Below are 19,795 nucleotides of genomic sequence, written 5' to 3'. Positions count from 1 at the left end.
GCATATTATATCAACGGCAATTACCCAAAGCTCAACAGGGGAGGATAATGAGCACTTACTCTCGGGACACAAACGCCCTGCTAATACTTTACTGCCATAGTTCACTAACCTTCACTCTTAAATACAAAAGGAGGCAATTTTACTGTCCAGAGGCCGAAGAACTCCACACGTTAAATTGTAAATAATTTATGGCCTACTCTAGCTTTGTCAGGGCTAGAGTCATCTCACTCTAAAGCGGGGTTTACACGGGCGAGCAGCTCGTCGAGCCTGGCTCGACAACCCTGTGTTTGAATTGATGTTCAAGCGTGTAAACGGGCTACTTGGTTGTCGAGCGCGCTCGTCGAGCGGCTCGATGAAAGTCAGGCTCATCTTGACTTTAGTGGGCGGAGCTACATTGTTTGACGAGCGGTGTGAACGTGTGAACGGGTGTCGAGCATCGAACCTCAGTTGTTATTCAAACCTGCTAGAGGAAACATCATCAAAGAAATGCATAATTGCTGCCATTAATGAAAGTAAGAATGAGAAGGAAGTCGTACTTGATTTCATACATGCATATCGAGCTCATCCAGCTTTATGGAAAGTTAAATCAAAAGACTATTCCAATAAAGTAGCCAGAAACAAAGGAATAGCGGACACTCAGTCTTTCATGTGGAGTTATGGCCTTCCTCATAGTAATGAAAGGGCTGACACGATTCGGTAGATCAATGTACGTGTCTTCATCCATACGCAAATAATTGCGCCAGTCATCAGGATCTAATTTTAAAGCAACAAGCAAGTTGGTATATGAAAATTTCTCTTTTGATCTTTTTTTTTTCCTTCTTAGTGCCACTGCTAAAGCAATGGCTATCAAATCGTCCTGGTCGAGAGACATGTTGACGTTGTTTTAGCACGAGGCACACTGAGGCTCGATGTACTGTCTGAAAGCTCTTCGAGCCGTTCTACAAGTAGGTTCGACAACCAGGCTCGACGAGCTGCTCGGCCGTGTAAACCCCGCTTTAGGCTCTGTTTCGACTCCGTCCCAGTGACCCCAGTGTGATGCTGTACAGGTATCTTACGTTAATGCAATTAGAGACAATAAAAAAAGGGGGAACAGTGGAGTATAAAAGTATAAAGTAAAGTTAAATGGGGATCTTCACCTTCAAAGCACTAAGTTAAAGAGCGTACACTCGCTGATACCAACTCACCTCTGTCAACACCTTGGGTACTTCTGACCCGTCCCATAGCATAAATGGGTAAAATTCATATAATGCAGTAAAGGATACCAAAATGTGTAATCTATTCCAAATGATTTATTACAGAAAAAAGGATGGAAATAACTTGATGATTTTAACACAACAAAATTAAAAATTGGAAAAAATATCAGTAACTCAATTATAAGTTTTACATATGATAAAATGAATAAGTGAATTTACAACACACAAAAAATTGAAAACGTTAAACGGAATTAACTTGTGGATTAAACCTCAAACAGAATAAATAAGAGTCAAAAAATTCTGATCAACAATTTGTGCGGTAGGCTGCTGTGAGGTCCCAACATGTGGTCAGTGACCTCAAGCAATTACCAAGATCAAAAAAATATGAGTACATTAATTTCCATGCACACAGCCCGAAAGATGTAATGCCAAAATAATACCTAAACTTAACTTATGAGACAAATAGAAACTTATCTAAAGGGGGAATGGCCATTAGTTAAACTCACAAGATTTTTATATGTTGTGGGCGCCCGTGTCCTAAATGTGGTGGTCTTCAGTTTGCTCACTAGGCCTACAGCACTTATTCTGCAGAGTCAACGGCCCCCTCCAAGTTCTCCAACTAGCCCCCAAGACTGGAACCGACGTGCTGTAGAATTAGCATCTATGCACTAACACTGGTCATCTGCTTGACCTCCTCTACGTATTCTTGGTTAGTTATTGTGTAAGGGGACAGGCTAGTGATGGAGAGTGGGAGCACGAGGTTGACATTGGAGCCTGACTTGGCAGCTCCGTTTCGTACCGTGGCCTGTATGTTTGTGAGGTCGAGTTCAGGTCAGCTGCGTCCTCCTTCCTTCCCAAAAAAAAGCGTATCTTGGTGCGTAGGCCTACGGTCTTGAGGTGCCAACTCTCATTTAGGACAGGATCGAAAACCTTGTGCCTTGTGAATTTCAAGCAACACACTTATTTAGAATACAAGGAGAAATCTTGCAACTCCAGGGGGCAAAGATAATCCTAATTCTAAACATCTGGCATACAGAATAAAAAATGAAACTAAAAGGTAATTTAGCAAGTCGGGCTTACGTGTGTGGACAACCATACCTCCTAGACTAGCAGACTTGAGTTGTAATTAAGAGATTTAAAATACTGTACCTAAATACTTACGGTAGAATAATGTATACAAAAAACACAAAAGTATTAATCTTGGGACACTCGCTTAAGAAAGACACATTACTCACATTTTTCCCTGCCGTGACGTCACGAACAATAACAAAGTCTACGTATAAACTATGAAGAAGAAGAGTAGTGAAGAAAATTCTTTACAATATATATATATATATATATATATATATATATATATATATATATATATATATATATATATATATATATATATATATATATATATATATATATGCTACAGATTATTCGAAGATATTAAGGCTTTCAAGTTTCGACAATTTCAACATTTTATATTTCAAAAAGTCTGTAATTGCTCGAACAATTTGATAATATGTAAGTAAATATATATGCAAGAAATTAGAAAATAGTCTTCCCAGGTTGCGTAATATATGTAAGAAAAAATACTTACGTGAATTTGTTCCTTTGTCAACAGCAGCTCATAAACTAGAGGAACCTTCTCGCGTTATGCATTGTGCACCGGGAAATATCTGCTGTCTCATTGACTGGTTATATGTGACGTCAGACCCTCGTATTTATAAATGAATGTTACGTATAAGGCACAGGGGTGAAAAAACTATACGTATTTCAGATTGAATAGACTTAAAAAAATAGATTTTACAAAAATTAGTTTTAATAATATTATTGATTTTAAAATAAGATAAATAAAGAATCTTATTAAAGGCCGTAAATTAAAAAATAAGTCATATTTGAAGGAATAATTGACTAACTTTCTGGCTACGATGATATATGTGTGTTCGTTTGTGCGTAAAGCCGTAGAAAAACCTATACGTATTTTCGATTAATTAGAGCTTAAAAAGATAAATTTTACAAAAAATAATCTTATTAATACTATTAATTTCAAAATAAAATAAATAAGGAATCTTATTAAAGACCGTAAGTTAGATAAGTAATTCATGTTCGAAGAAATAATTGATTAACTTTATGGCTACGATGTTTCATGCATGTGTTCGTTTGTGCGTGAAACCGTAGTAAACGAAGGCAATAACCAATCAGAACTGGGGAAGATACAGCCAATCAGAAGACTAGAATGTACCACCAACAGTTACGAGACTTATGAGTTGCTGTTGGATAAACCTGCCCAAATATCGGTAAATTTACATTAAAACGCTTAAACACATCAGAAATAGGATGAAAACCCCTCATTAGCTAGCTAGCTAGAGCGTTTGCGCGAAATGACTCCCGTGAAGCTGACTTTTTTGTCAACAGCAGCCCATAAATCAAAGGAACCCTCTCACCTTATGCGTTTTTAGCGCGAAATATCTGTCGTCTCATTGGCTGAGATGTTCTCTGCTGTGATTGGTGGTTGTATGTGACGTCAGACAATAGTATTTTATGAATGAACTCTACTCGGTAGGAGTGAAATGTCTATACGTATTGCATATAAATTATATTTTTTTCATAAAACCAAACTCGATAAAATTAATTCACTAATGAAATAGATAATGAAACTCGTTCAATTGCTTAAGCTGAATAAATACGTCTTTTTTTAAGAAATAATTAACTAGGTTTTGGCTACGATGTTTAACTGGTATGTGGGAATTTGTAAACAAATGTAACAACCAATCACAGCTCAGAAGATACAGCCAATCAGAGGACTGGAATATCCCGTCAAGAGAGAGAGCCTGCGATTTATGAGCTGTTGGAAAATACCAGTTACATATTCCATTAAAAGCTCAAAAAGCTTTACCACTATTTATTTGTTTGTCAACAGCAGCCCATAAACTAGAGGAACCCTCTTGCCTTACGTATATTTAGCGGGAGATCTGTTGTCTCGTTAGCTGATTCGACCTCTGCTGTGATTGGTTTGTATGTGACGTCATACACCTGTATTTTTATGAATGAAATTACGTGTCAGACCTAGAGGGGGAAATACCTATACGTATATCAGATGAGTTAGGACTTAGATAATTAGATTTTACAAAAATAAACTTATAAAAAGCTATTACTTCTTTAACTAAACAATTAAAGGCTCTTATTAAAGGCCGTAAGTTAAATAAATACGTTAAATTCGAAAGGATAATAGACTGTTTCTGGCTACGATGTCTAGTTATGAGAGGCAGGGCTGAAGATTTATTATTTTATGGGAAATTAAAGATATATATCAGCAAAATATATAGAGACAGTCCTTATAAGATGTTTATATAACATAATCTATCAAAAGGATACATTTTAAAGACTAAATCTGTTTTTTTATTAAGAAAATACGTTTTAGTGACGTCATGAAGAGTAGGATGCATTTCACAGATTGCTTAAATGACTGAATAATTTTGTTTTCTGGTTTAAAGTGTTGAAAATCGCTAATGTTGAATATTCAATAGATAGGCTATATATATATATATATATATATATATATATATATATATATATATATATATATATATGTATATATATATATATATATATATATATATATATATATATATATATATATATATATATATATATATATATATATGTATATATATATATATATATATATATATATATACATATATATATATATATATATATATATATATATATATATATATATATATATATATACATGTATATATATATATATATATATATATATATACATATATATATATATATATATATATATATATATATATATATATATACATGTATATATATATATATATATATGTGTGTGTGTGTGTATATATATATATATATATATATATATATATATATATATATATATATATATATATATATGTATGTATATATATATATATATATATATATATGTGTGTATATATATATATGTATGTATATATATATATATATATATATATATATATATATGTATATGTATATATATATATATATATATATATATATATATATCCTCTTAATAAGGGTAAAAGAGACTCTTTATCTATGGTAATCATTAAGCAGCTCTTCTAGGAGAAGAACACTCCAAAATCAAATCATTGTTCTCTGATCTTGGGTAGTGCCATAGCCTCTGTATCATGGCCTTCCATTGTCTTGGATTAGAGTTCTCCTGCTTGGGAGTACACTCGAGCATGCTGTTCTATCTTATTTCTCTTCCTCTTGTTTTCTAAAGTTTTTATAGTTTATATATGAAGGATCTAATTCAATGTTGTTACTGTTCTGGAAATATTTTATTTTTATTGTTTATTCTTGTCCTGTAATTTCCTTTGCTTCTTTTTCCGGCGTCAATGACCTTAGTTGTCAGGATGCCAGAAAACTTTCAATCAATCAATCAATCAATCTTAAGTATTTTGGACGACCGGTTCTGATAACTTGGTGGGTTATTGTACATATTTTAAATTCAATTCTCGCTTTTATCGGCAGCCAGTGTAAATCGATTAGTATAGGGGTGATCCTTTCTCTAGGTGGGACACTTTTTATCAGTCTCGCTCATCTGTTTATTATGTTTAGTAATTTCTTAAGTTGCACTTTTGGTAAATTGTAATAGATATAGTTGCAGCAGTCAATCCTGGTAATAACACCGCTTATCACAAGTTTCTTTACAGAATTTTCGTCCAGGTACATTTTTATAAACGCAATATTTCTTAGATGATAACCAACAGTTCTTATTAGATTATTTATTTGGGAATTTAGAGGATGTCAAGAATAGCACAAATGTGGCTGCCTTCAAGAAAAACCTGAAGACTTATCTTTTTAGAAAGTGTTATAATAGTGACCTGAAAACTATTAAGCCTGAATACAAATGCTAGCGAAATAACTGATAACGATACAGAGCAAAATATTAACTGGAAAGGAATTATTTTTTCATACACCAAGGCCCGCCTGAACAGACCTTTAGTGTTTGATGGAGGGCGAGAAATAAACCTCTAAAAGTAAAAGTAAAAGTAGGAAAGAGTATAGAAATTAGAAAAATAAAAATTTTACAACTAATGTGGAGAAACGAACAAAATAATATAAAAGAAAGGTACAATAAAATCTAAAATACACCGTAAGATTACTAGAAGCACCGTTGCAAAGGCTACACTTGCCTCGAACTGTCCTCAATCAGTGAAGTGTCTCTCATTCGGTCAGCAACTCCGGAAGATTACAAAGCACATGATTCTGCTACATAGAAACTGTTGAGTGTACGAGAAACGTTCTTATTTCGGGGCATAGGTGAGGTTCTTTTTCACTTCCTTCAAGTTGAACATAAAGAAAAGGAGGTAAAATATTTGTTAAATTACTCTTTTGATAATATTCAAGCCTCCTGCCCAACCTAAGATTGTCTCTTCATCCCGTGGTTATTGATGTCAACAGCTGTCAAAATTGCATCATTCGAGGGTTGGTGTTAAAGTAGGATGTAAACCCTTTTGAATATGGATTTTAATCTTGACAAGGAAATATATACAAATATTACTTTAACCTTTTAGATAGATGACCTACTCAAGCGGGGCTTACATGGTCGAACGGTTTGTTGAACTCTCTTGTCGAACCTACTTGTCGAAGAGGTGGGGTCAGTCACAAAGGCATAAGCTTTGTGGACAATGAAGCCCCTCCCACAAAAGTCAGGCAAGAACAGACGTTCTTCGAACCGTTCAACAAACGTGTTTGACAACCTAATACCCCATTCACACTTGACGAACCATTCGACCATATAAACCCGCTTGTAGGCGCCCACGGTTTTATTTCTTTTTGTATAGATTACGTTGTTTTGCTATCATTACCCATTAAACCCAATGGTAATATGGAATGCAAGATCAGTTCGGCTAGCCCTAAAGCTTTGGTGAATCTTTACCCATCCATTATTGCTAGTAAACTTCCACCTAATCTGCCTAACCTAACCCATGATGCTGTTTCTTTGCCCATGTGGGGAGGGGGTGGGCTTTGTTTGCAAAGCTGCAATCGCTCCATTTAGTTTGTGATGTACTTGTCTGCGCTGTATAATTCCTTAAGTTCCTCATGTCCGAGGTCAGGTTATGGTGCCTGAATGGCATCACTGGTTCCGATGTGTGGTTGTGTAGTTCAAATTCGTATATCCATTCAATCTTAGGTTAGTATAGGTAGGGGGTTGGGTGTGACCCCATTAAGTAAGGACACCTTGTCCTAGTTTAGTTTATGTAAAAAGTGAGCGTTTTATATTTACTATAGATGGTGTAAGGCTAATTACCGTATTTAAAACTTATCAGTATGATTTTTTTTGTGTGCTGTTTATAGATTCTTGGGTATGATATAGGTAAGCTGGGTGTCAGTAGGAGGCAAAGCTCTCCCAGTTAATAAGGACATTGTACCCTTTGTTTCTTGTTCCTGTTTCTTATTTTCGGAGCCTTTGTATATCAGTGGCCAGTTCCTTCCATTTGGATTAAAAGTTGACATCAACTAACCTAACCTACAAGCCGTGATCTTACCTACTTACCTATGGGGGTGGGGGCGCTAATGCTATCATACATACACCCCCTTGATGATTCAAAGAGGTATGTCGTAACCTAAGTTATTCCTGTCATACTTACCTAAGTTGTCATTTCATGACTGTTAGCCAGTTATGTCTCCTTAAATAAGTATCAGCATGGCCAGACTGCTAAATGAATCCCTTTATCTGAAGCCCATGCAAAGTCTCAATCCCTGTTACTCGGTTATTTGTACGTCATGCAGTGCACTTTTGTCACCCCCTAAGGTAAAGGATTCCTTTGATCTTCAATTCTACGTACATTTCATCCTTTTACTTTACTCTTAGATTTCTTTCTTCCCTTTCACTCTCCTAGTTCTTAACTTTTACTGCACGGTGCAACCAAAGCCCCCCCCCCCCCCCCCCCCCCCCCCCCCCGGTGAATCATATGACCCAAATTCATAAGTACATCATTAGTAACCATTTTGGATACATTCCTCTATTTCAAGTATGTAGGCCATGTCTCTCTCTCTCTCTCTCTCTCTCTCTCTCTCTCTCTCTCTCTCTCTCTCTCTCTCTCTCTCTCTCATTGCAAAGGTACTGAGAGTCTATGGATCTGAGAGTTTGGACCTAATACAGGCTCTAGGTAATCCTATGATGTGCTTGTTATGGCATATTAAAACAATTTGAAGGTTTGAATTGATGAAATTATCTTAGAATTAATAACCTTTTTAGTTACTTTTACTTGATATATTTTGGTTTGTAATTTTAGTTTTTCAATATTAAACTTACCCGATAATCATGTAGCTGTCAACTCCGTTGCCCGACAGAATTCTATGGAGGGATACGCCAGCTATCACAATACTAGAAGGGGGTGTACTTACCAGCGCCACCTGTGGCCAGGTACTATAGTACTTCTTGTTGACACCTCCTCAATTTTTCCTCTGTCGTGCTTCCGGCAAGACGTTCTGGGATACGCTTATGATCTTCGAGTATTTTCACGGCTTATTGGTGAAGTATTCTCTCAGATTTCGGCTGTCGCTTTACTGGAAACCTTCTTATATTAGCTAGATAGCTTTTATATAGTCCTGATTAACGGTTAACGATCTTTTGCTTGATTTTGGAACCCCCCTTGGCTAACTCTTTGGATTCAAGATGTCTGACATTTCGCAAGCCCCCTCCCATAGACGATGTAGGTCTTGTAATAGGCGTATTCCGAAGGCCTCGGTAGATCCTCACACCGCTTGTTCTGACTGTAGGGACAGGCCCTGTCAGTTAGAAAATCGATGTGAGGAATGCGCCGGACTTTCGGAACTTGAATTTGTCCGTCTTTTGAAATATTCAACTAAGTTAGAGAGAGGTAGAGTTAGGAGGAGTTCTTCTCACTCTTCACTTTTTTCCTCACCTCATGATCCCCTACCTTTTCCTACCCCTGTAGTGGCTACCCCCGAACCTACTATTTGCCCTCCGCCTGATATGTCTGTTGTTTTGCGTGCTATTCAGGCCTTAGGCGATAAAGTAGAGTCAGTGGTAAGTGATCATAAGTCTCTTATGGCCGAAGTCAAGGAACTTAAGGTCAAGAGTGCAGTGGGTGGAATTAGTGCCAGTGCTGTGACGAGTGCTAGTGTCAGTGCAGTGCCCAGTGCTAGTGTCAGTGTCAGTGTGGTGCGTGAGGATACTTCTGTGCGAGCCAGTCGTCCTCCCAGTCCGGGACCTCTTGCAAGCTCCCAAGCCCAGGGGAGAAGCAATGTCGAAGGGCATAAGGGTTCGGCAGGCCTTGTTCGGCGCACAGAAGTATCCTCGGTGGTTGCGGGCGTGTCTTCCAAAGACCGTCACTCCCACCTGCAGACGATTGAGCCCGTCTTTTTCTCGTCCGCTGATCAACTGTCAGGGAAGAAACGTTGGACTCAGGTCTCGAGACCACTTAAACGCAGAGTCCAGTCCGCGAGTGCTCAGCCAGGCTGCAGTCATTGGCTCAGCTCTGACTCGCCGCAGTCATCAGTCGACTGCACTCCGCCCAAGAGGAGTAAGGTTCTGCCACAACAGAGCTCGACTGTTAAGGCTTTACCTCAGCCTACTGTAGTTTCTGCCGACCCCAAGTGGACTCTACTACAGTCCATGCAAGCACAGCTTTCGGACTTGATGCGTGAGTGTCGGGCTGAGAGTGTTGCGCCTCCGCCTCCGCCTGCACTCCCTCCGCCTGCGCTCGCTCCGCCTGCGCTCGCTCCGCCTGATCGCAGTACCACCTGCCAGGCGTACGATGTTGAGCCACGTTCTGAGTTTGCTGTTCCCAGTGGTGTTCAGCCTCCGCCTTCCTTAAGGCAACCTTTACAATGGGATCAGGAGGATTATACCTCTCTTCCTCCGCCTCCACTTGCTGCTCCACCAGTGATGCAACACTCGGTTGAGGTACAACAACCTCTCCCGTCCATGAGTCAGTCTCCTCAGCTCTCGCTGCAGCGAGCTCAACCCTCCACAAGGCAAGCACCACAACACCTTAGCCTTGCGCCTCAGGAGCCTCAGCTTGCGAGACATTTACCTTGTTCTGCGCAGCCTCTACCTCATCGCGCTCCGCTCACACCACAGGAACAGGAACTTGCTACTCCGCTTCCGCCAACCGCTCAGCAAGCGCAACCCTTGGGTTCAACCACTCATGCTAGGAGTCAGCCTCCTCCACCCATGCGCCTTCCTTCTGCTTCGTCTTTTGTTCAGCCTTTGCAGTCTGAGCCTCAGGTTTTCCCTCAACAGATACTTGAAGAGGAAACCACTAATATTGTTCCAACTCGTTCTGACTCTGCTGTTCAGCATTCTTGTCCGATCTCTTCGCTACACTCTGGTGATGAGGCTTCTGATGATGAGGCGGCACACCTGGATCCCTCGTCAGACGTGGATGAATCCAAGCCTTCTCCTCAGTCTATTGACTTTCGTAAGGTCTTGGCTCTGCTTAGGGAGGTTTACCCAGACCACTTTGTCTCTGCTATTCCCCGCTCTCCGCCATCTGAGTTTTCGCTGGGCATACAGCAAGCTAAGTCCACCTATACTAAGCTAGTCCTAGCAAGGTCCTCTAAGAGAGCGTTAAGGATCTTAGGGGAGTGGCTGCAGACTAAGCAACACCTTGGCAAAACTTCTTTCATGTTTCCTCCGACTAAGCTCACTTCGAAAGCGAGCGTTTGGTATGCCACAGGAGAAGCACCAGGCTTGGGAGTACCTGCCTCTGCCCAGGCTGACTTCTCAAGTCTGGTAGACTCGCCTCGGAGAACTGCAATGAGGCGCTCTAAGGTTTGCTGGACCTTCTCAGACCTTGATCACTTCCTGAAGGGAGTATTTAGAGCATTTGAGATGTTCAACTTTCTAGACTGGTGCCTGGGGGCCCTCAGCAAGAAGACCTCCCCTGCGGACAAGGATTCTGCCATGCTATTAATGTCCTGCATGGATAAGGCCATTAGGGATGGATCTGGTGAGCTTGCGTCGATGTTTGTATCAGGGGTTCTGAAGAAAAGGGAACAGCTGTGTACCTTCCTTTCCTCCAGCATTACACCTTGTCAAAGGTCACAACTCCTTTTTGCTCCGCTCTCGAAGTTCCTCTTCCCCGAAGAGCTGGTTAAGGACTTGTCTGCTGCCCTGATACAAAAGGACACACACGATCTTGTAGCCTCATCGGCTCGTAAGTCTAAGGTTGCTACCTCAGTCCCCAGGACTTATCGCTCCCCAGTGGCTGATACCCCTGCTACGAGGTTCATACCGCCCTTTCGTGGTAGAGCCCCCAGCCGAGGAAGCTCCCGTCCAGACTCTTCCAGGAGCAAGTCTAGGAAAGGCTCCAAGACCTCTAAAGGAAAAAACTGACTCTCCGCATCTCCAGACAGCAGTAGGAGCCAGACTCAAGATCTTCTGGCAAGCCTGGGAAAAGAGAGGTGCAGACGCCCAGTCTGTCAGTTGGCTGAGGGACGGTTACAGGATTCCATTCTGCCTCAAACCACCTCTGACCACATCTCCCATCAACCTCTCTCCCAACTACAAAGAAGAGGACAAGAGGCTAGCATTGCACCAGGAGGTGTCGCTACTTGTGCAGAAGAAGGCAGTGGTTATAGTCCGGGACCATCAATCCCCGGGCTTCTACAACCGTCTCTTTCTAGTGGCCAAGAAGACAGGAGGTTGGAGACCGGTGCTGGACGTCAGCGCGCTCAACGCGTATGTCACCAAGCAGACGTTCACGATGGAGACGACGAAGTCGGTCCTAGCAGCGGTCAGGCAGGAGGACTGGATGGTCTCGTTGGACTTGAAAGATGCCTACTTTCACGTTCCTATTCATCCAGACTCCCAACCTTTCCTGAGATTCGTTTTTGGAAAGGTTGTCTACCAATTCCAAGCCCTGTGTTTTGGCCTAAGCACAGCTCCTATGGTGTTCACTCATCTGATGAGGAATATAGCAAAATTCCTCCACTTATCGGACATCAGAGCCTCCCTCTACTTAGACGACTGGCTGTTGAGAGCCTCCACGAGTCGTCGCTGTCTGGAGAGTCTCAACTGGACTTTGGACTTAATCAGAGAACTGGGTCTGTTAGTCAACATAGAAAAGTCTCAGCTCATTCCCTCCCAATCCATTGTGTACCTGGGAATGGAGATTCGGAGTCAGGATTTTCGGGCTTTTCCATCGGCCCCCAGGATAAGCCAAGCCCTAGAGTGCATCATGAGCATGCTGAAGAGGAGCAGTTGCTCGGTGAGACAGTGGATGAGTCTCACAGGGACCCTTTCATCACTGGCCCTGTTCGTCGAACTAGGGAGACTCCACCTCCGCCCTCTTCAATTCCATCTTGCAGCTCATTGGGACAAGGGTTCGACTCTCGAAGCAGTCTCTATCCCAATCACCCAAGAGATGAAGACCACTCTCCTGTGGTGGAAGAACAATCTCCTTCTCAGGGAGGGCCTATCGTTGGCTATTCAGACCCCCAATCTTCATCTCTTCTCAGATGCATCGGACTCGGGCTGGGGTGCGACCTTGAACGGACGGGAATGCTCGGGAACGTGGAATGAGGAACAGGGAATGCTCCACATCAACTGCAAGGAGCTACTAGCAGTTCATTTAGCCCTGCTGAACTTCAAGTCCCTCCTGCTAGGCAAAGTGGTGGAGGTGAACTCAGACAACACCACAGCCTTGGCTTACATCTCCAAGCAAGGAGGGACCCATTCGAGGAGCCTATACGAGATCGCAAGGGACCTCCTCATTTGGTCAAGAGGTCTAAACCTCACTCTGGTCACGAGGTTCATTCAGGGCAATATGAACGTCTCAGCAGATCGCCTAAGCAGAAGGAATCAGGTCATTCCCACGGAATGGACCCTCCACAAGAGTGTGTGCAACAGACTTTGGACCTTGTGGGGTCAACCTACCATAGATCTGTTTGCCACCTCCATAACCAAGAGACTTCCGCTGTACTGTTCCCCTGTTCCAGACCCTGCAGCAGTTCATGTGGATGCTTTTCTACTGAACTGGTCCCATCTCGACCTTTACGCATTCCCACCGTTCAAGATAATAAACAAAGTTCTGCAGAAATTCATCTCGCACGAAGGGACACGGCTGACGCTGGTGGCTCCCCTTTGGCCTGCAAGAGAATGGTTCACAGAGGTACTTCAATGGCTAGTCGACATCCCCAGGACTCTACCTCTAAGAGTGGACCTTCTACGTCAACCTCACGTAGACAGGTTGCACCCAAACCTCCACGCTCTTCGGCTGACTGCCTTCAGACTGTCGAAAGATTCGCTAGAGCTAGAGGCTTTTCGAAGGAGGCAGCCAGTGCGATTGCCAGAGCAAGAAGGGTTTCCACTCGTAGAGTCTACCAATCTAAGTGGGAAGTCTTCCGGAGCTGGTGTAGAGCCAATTCAATATCCTCTACCAATACCTCTGTGACCCAAATAGCTGACTTCCTTCTACATCTTAGGAATGAGAGATCCCTTTCAGCCCCTACGATTAAAGGGTATAGGAGTATGTTGGCTTCAGTTCTCCGCCACAGAGGTTTGGACCTTTCTTCCAACAAGGACCTTCAAGACATCCTTAAGTCTTTTGAGACGTCTAAAGAGCGTCGTCTATCCACTCCAGGCTGGAACCTAGACGTAGTCTTAAGGTTCCTTATGTCACCTAGGTTCGAACCTCTCCAGTCAGCTTCCTTCAAGGACCTTACCCTCAAGACTCTTTTTCTCGTCTGCCTTGCAACAGCTAAGAGAGTCAGTGAGGTTCATGCCTTCAGCAAGAACATTGGTTTCACGACCGAATCTGCAACATGTTCTTTTCAGCTCGGATTCCTAGCAAAGAACGAACTTCCTTCACGTCCTTGGCCTAGATCGTTTGAAATACCTAGCCTCTCCAACATGGTAGGTAACGAACTAGAGAGAGTTCTTTGCCCTGTCAGAGCTCTCAAGTATTATCTTAAGAGGTCTAAACCTATTCGAGGACAGTCAGAAGCCTTATGGTGTGCCATCAAGAAACCTTCGAGGCCCATGTCCAAGAACGGGGTTTCGTATTATATAAGGCTTCTGATTAGAGAAGCCCATTCTCACTTAAAGGAGGAAGACCTTGCATTGCTGAAGGTAAGGACCCACGAAGTAAGAGCCGTAGCTACTTCGATGGCCTTTAATAAAAACCGTTCTCTGCAGAGCATAATGGATGCAACCTATTGGAGGAGCAAGTCAGTGTTTGCATCATTTTATCTTAAAGATGTCCAGTCTCTTTACGAGAACTGCTACACCCTGGGACCATTCATAGCAGCGAGTGCAGTAGTAGGTGAGGGCTCAGCCACTACATTCCCTTAATCCCATAACCTTTTTTAACCTTTCTCTTGAATGCTTTTATTGTTGTTTTTATGGTTGTTACGGTAGGCTAAGAAGCCTTCCGCATCCTTTTGATTTGGCGGGTGGTCAATTCTTTCTTGAGAAGCGCCTGGGTTAGAGGTTTTGTAGAGGTCCTTTAGTAGGGGTTGCAACCCTATATACTTTAGCACCTTTGGGTTGATTCAGCCTCCAAGAGGAACGCTGCGCTCAGTAAGGAAGACGAACTTAAAAAAGAGGCAGAGTAACGGTTCAATTCGACTTCCTTACCAGGTACTTATTATTTCATTGTTATTTGAGATAACTGTTATATGAAATATGGGATACTTAGCTATCCTTTAATCTTGTACACTGGTTTTCACCCACCCCCCTGGGTGTGAATCAGCTACATGATTATCGGGTAAGTTTAATATTGAAAAATGTTATTTTTATTAGTAAAATAAATTTTTGAATATACTTACCCGATAATCATGATTTAATCGACCCTCCCTTCCTCCCCATAGAGAACCAGTGGACCGAGGAAAAATTGAGGAGGTGTCAACAAGAAGTACTATAGTACCTGGCCACAGGTGGCGCTGGTAAGTACACCCCCTTCTAGTATTGTGATAGCTGGCGTATCCCTCCATAGAATTCTGTCGGGCAACGGAGTTGACAGCTACATGATTATCGGGTAAGTATATTCAAAAATTTATTTTACTAATAAAAATAACATTTTGCAGAACATTCATTGAATATTGGAAAAATATGGTCCTTTTAATTCATTTCTTTCTACAGGGGACAATGCCCATAACTAGTGAGGAAGAGAAAGCACTGAATGACTATTTTCTGAATAATAGTTATGTTGAGGGATTTAATGTAAGTCAAGCTGATCAGATTTTGTATAAACGATTTACATCGCCTCCTAATAATAAAGATCTACAGAACCTGCAACGTTGGTTTAGACACATAGCCAGCTTCAGCAAGGAAAACTTTGACTTCCCCGAGTGTAAAAGCAGTAATTTGGCAATAGTGTCAAACGGAATCAAGGTGAGAGCTCGGGTTACTTCTTCTTGATTGCTATAGGTTAGCCAAACTAAACCCCACAACAATTTTCAATGCATATTTTGATTTCCTGCCAGAAGAAGGTATCTTAATAGAATTTTAGCATTGTATTGCAACCCTTTTGCATAGCTTTAAGATGGATGTAAGAAATAATGTGGCAGGTCATTAAATTCTCTTAAAAGTAACCAGTGACTGGGTGCATAAAGATTTTGTTCTAGATTTGCACAGTAGTTATATTCCCTTACCCATTTACTAAAAATTAGATTGTTCCTGTACTAGTACAAACCATCATTCTTTAATATAGGAGTAGAATTACAGGTAAAGCTGGAAATACAACAGTTAGAATTTTCACGCTATGTAAACGGCCGCAGGATGTCTACCTCAATTGAATATCAGCTGTCATAGAGTGAACTAGTTCCTCTTAGCTGGAAATATTTTGGAAGTTTATATTTTACATCAACTTCCTTGTTTTCTTCCAGCTGTGTGTTGTGTGGTAGTGGTTTTTGTTATCATTTGGACATGTCCTGGTATCCCGCCAACACCCTGCGGGACATTTACGAGCAATGTTGGGGTGGATCCTCATTGGTTATGTCGGGCATATCAGGGTCATGTGTGCTCTGAGGCTTCACCTTGTGAGGAGTGTAGGGAGTGACCAGCCTCCCACTGGGTGTTGTTGGGCAGAAGGAAGAAGGCCAAAAGGGATTCTTTGCGTTTGTGGTGTTCCTCAAAGTCTAAGAAGTCCTGGCCTGCTTCTTCTTCTTCTCCCAGAACTCTCCCTTTGGACTCTTCCCATTCGTTCTTCTCTGGAGGGTGATTGGTTGACTTGTGAACAAGCTCAGGGGCAGGAAGTTTACGCCATTTCCCCAAGTGAAACTGCACTGCCTCCTCCTTTGGATGGTTCGCGTAATTCTTCTTCTCGTGTTGCAGAGGACTGATGCCCTTCGTCTGCTTTGGCCTTCAAGGGGGCAGCCCAGGCTCTCCTGCAGAGAAAAAGTTAATGTTTTTTGGAGAAACATCAGCAGTAGGTCATTGCCTCTGTGTTGTCTTCTCTGCAGCAGGCAGCTCTCTCTCTCGTCGGCGCCCCTGCAGGACTTCTCTTGCTCAAGTATCCACCTCGTTAGTTGGCTTCTTCTTCTCCCTAATCATCATTCCCTAGGAGGAGCACCTTGCAGCAGTGCCCTCCCACAAGGCTGTTTCTCAGCCTGGGCATGATCCCTCGGAGCAGGAAGAGGATCCTAGATCATTCCCTAGTTGATGGTCTCCAATGATTTCTTTGAGACTTAGATCCTCTCTTACTAGATGTTTGCTGATTGCAACTTTGCCCGTCGTCCATCTTCCTCTAGAACCCACATTGGAGACCTTCAGGTCATAGGACCTCTCTCGTCAGTGCTTCTCCTCGCACTGTGCCCAAGGGAACTCTTCCTCTTGTAGTCCTTTGCAGGCTTTGAAGAGGGCTGAGTTACGCTCTTCTGCCACTCGTGATTCGCCCTCACCACGTAGACCTTAGTCTTCTCCCCACAGACAATGTCAGCATTCCAAGTCACCCCTTGGGAGTACCTCGCCCCGTCTGAGGATTCACAGCTCTCTTCGTCATCACATCCTGTGCTCCAGGTGCTTTCCTCCCTCATGCTCCAGGAGATCTCCTCGATGTGATCGTCTATCGCCTTCACTTTGTAGGCACTCATCTTGGCACTCTGGATAAGGTTCTACTCCATCACATGCTTGTGGGAGTTCACTCTAATACTCTTACCACACTTGGCATTTATGCTATCCTGCCTTCATGATCACTCTCTTATTCTGCTCGCTTCAGTCTTGCTACGCTTGCATTCAGTCTCCTCACTCCAGCTTTTCTTCTTTGAGACATTCTTACAAGCAACCCAAGCACCCTTCTCAAAGCCCTCCCCTTTCGCTAAACATCTTCATTCGGAAGAACTGAAGTCCTCACCTGTAAGAGAGAGGAAGGGGAAAGGTAAATTACCCTCTAATCCTACTTCTCCAGCCTCCCTTGATCATTGGAAACCTTGCGTTAGGTGGTGCCACTCGTCTGCAAGAAGTGAATGCTCCCTGTCCATCTCTGCCTGCTGCTGTAGTGCTGTCATCGCCTTTCTTTTTATCAGATGCCTCGAAGGTTAGACTTGATCATTAGAAATGTCTGAGGAATCAGGTTCTACCTACACCACCCTGTGGAGATGCCAGACCTCAGACACATAGGGGTTCTTTATCTCCTAGGGAGATCTCTGTGATGTAATCCTACAGGCTGATTCATATCACGTTTTAGGGGGAACATCCACAGCTGATACATAGGCAGTGTGCCCCTCCTCCTCTCACTGCTAAACCTTGGGATCCAAGGATAAGGCTGGAGTTCTTCTCTACGCTCCTGATACCACCAAAAGGGAAAGAAAGGACATCAAGGTGAAACGGAAATCCACTCTACCTAACAATATGAGACTCTAGTTAGCAGTTCCAGGTGCTTCGGGTCAAGGTCAAGTACCTAAGCAGTAAACCCGCACCCTCACAGACCAAGAACAGCCAGGATTCCTTAGTTGAAGCCCTCGACCAGGAGGAGAGCTTCTCGGATAGGGTTGAAGGTGTCAGCTGGTAAGATTTCCTAGCAGTTCCTAAAACTCCTGTGTCTAAGGAAGTAGAGTCAGAGTCCTAGCGGTGCTTTGCACTACCCGTTTGGTCACAGGGGTGGGGAAAGCTTTGCTTTCTTCCGCAAAGGGAAGAAGGTTTGTCTTCGACCTGTAGTGCAGCTCTTCTCTTGGTACCAAAACTGGACTGAAACTTCCGTGGATGATGCTTGCAAAAGATTTATTAAAAAAAATAGAGGACCAGGTTTCTGGGGGAAAGGGATCCTCTAAAGTTCTTGGAATCCTCTTGCCTGATTCTTATCCCCATACCCAAGCAAAGAAAATATTACCGCTTGTTGGATGCTAACCCTTCTCCTCTTTTAGATCCCACTCATGATCACTCTCATCTATCAATTTCAATTGTCAACCAAGCACTCGAGCATTCACCTCTCTTACAACTCCATCAACAAACAAATTGAACAACCATGGCAACATCATACATCCCTGTCTCAGCCCCACTCTTACTGGAAGGAAACCACTTGCTCACTTTGTTCCTTATCCTAACACACACTTCACTGCCAATGTATAAATTCTTCACTACTTACAACAACCTTCCACCAATTCCATTTAACATTCCACTTCACATCCTTTTCGACTCTATCATAAGCTTTCTCCAGATCCATAGATGCAAAATATACCTCTTTGCCTTTTGCTAAATCTCTCTCATATCTGCCTAACTATAGAAATCTAATTTATACTGTACATCCCCTACCTCTTCTAAAGCCACTTTGCACCTCTTAGATTGCAACCTCTGTTTTATCCATAATCCTATTAATTAACATTCTACTATAAACTTTTCCAACCACACTCAATGAACTGATACCCCCAGAATTATAACTCCTTTACCTTTGTATAGTGGAACAATACATGCAATGAAAGAGTTTAATAAAACATTACAAGGCATTAGTTTTGTATGCTCTCTTTAGTAGTTTAGAAACTTTAGAAATGTATTATTATTAAATGTTTTAATTAATCTTCTTAGTGAATTGGTAAAAAGAAGGGTGGAGACAAATGATAAGGGTTTTGTAATGCTGTTCAACTTCGTGAAAATTTCATTTTAAAGGGAGAGAGAGGGAAAGATTTATCATTGTTGATAAGTAATCAGTATTATCATTAAACATTCCCATGTTACTTGATAAGTTGTCTTTTACCCTTTCTGTTTGTCCTGTTGTAGGTAACTGTAATAATGAGTGGCACCGAGGAAAATGGCATTCCAAAGGAAAATGAAGACCAGTCGGTATCAGAAGATATTGTTGATCCATGGAATGTACAGGCATCAAGTAATAAGGGAATTGACTACGATAAGTTAATAGGTAAGTTGCCATTTCATTCCATAGCAAATTTTTTGCCTTCAGACCAAATTTTTTTTTAAAGGAACATTAATATGTAAATGAAATTACATAGAAGCGAGTTCATGTTGTCTTGAGATTTTTCATTCAAGGCCCAATTTGGAATAACTATATAAATAGGACAATTGTACTGAATATGAGTACAGTACTGGAATTTTAATATACTTAACATATATATAAAAACTCAATATGCTACTTATTAAGACTACTTTACTGTATATAAAAATATACTGCATGTATAAA

The 19,795-nt window shown here is 41.8% G+C and overlaps 1 protein-coding gene across 3 annotated transcripts in view; it reads left to right on the top strand.

Moving 5' to 3' along the window:
- Positions 1 to 6,408: 6,408 nt before the first annotated feature.
- TrpRS (Tryptophanyl-tRNA synthetase) overlaps positions 6,409 to 19,795 on the top strand; it is a 37,159-nt gene continuing 23,772 nt past the window's right edge. The window contains exons 1-3 of one of the 3 annotated variants that reach the window (XM_068392464.1): positions 6,409 to 6,509; positions 15,307 to 15,558; positions 19,378 to 19,516. In XM_068392464.1, the coding sequence (XP_068248565.1) occupies positions 15,313 to 15,558; positions 19,378 to 19,516 (385 nt within the window). In that variant the 5' untranslated portion in view covers positions 6,409 to 6,509; positions 15,307 to 15,312. Of the gene's footprint in view, positions 6,510 to 6,533; positions 6,557 to 15,306; positions 15,559 to 19,377; positions 19,517 to 19,795 lie in introns of those variants that run through there. The other 2 variants (XM_068392465.1, XM_068392466.1) reach the window with 2 other exon arrangements.

Source organism: Palaemon carinicauda, chromosome 18 (genome assembly GCF_036898095.1).
Source record: "Palaemon carinicauda isolate YSFRI2023 chromosome 18, ASM3689809v2, whole genome shotgun sequence".
NCBI classification, from domain to species: domain Eukaryota; kingdom Metazoa; phylum Arthropoda; class Malacostraca; order Decapoda; family Palaemonidae; genus Palaemon; species Palaemon carinicauda.
This window is presented reverse-complemented; position numbering and strand designations above follow the sequence as displayed.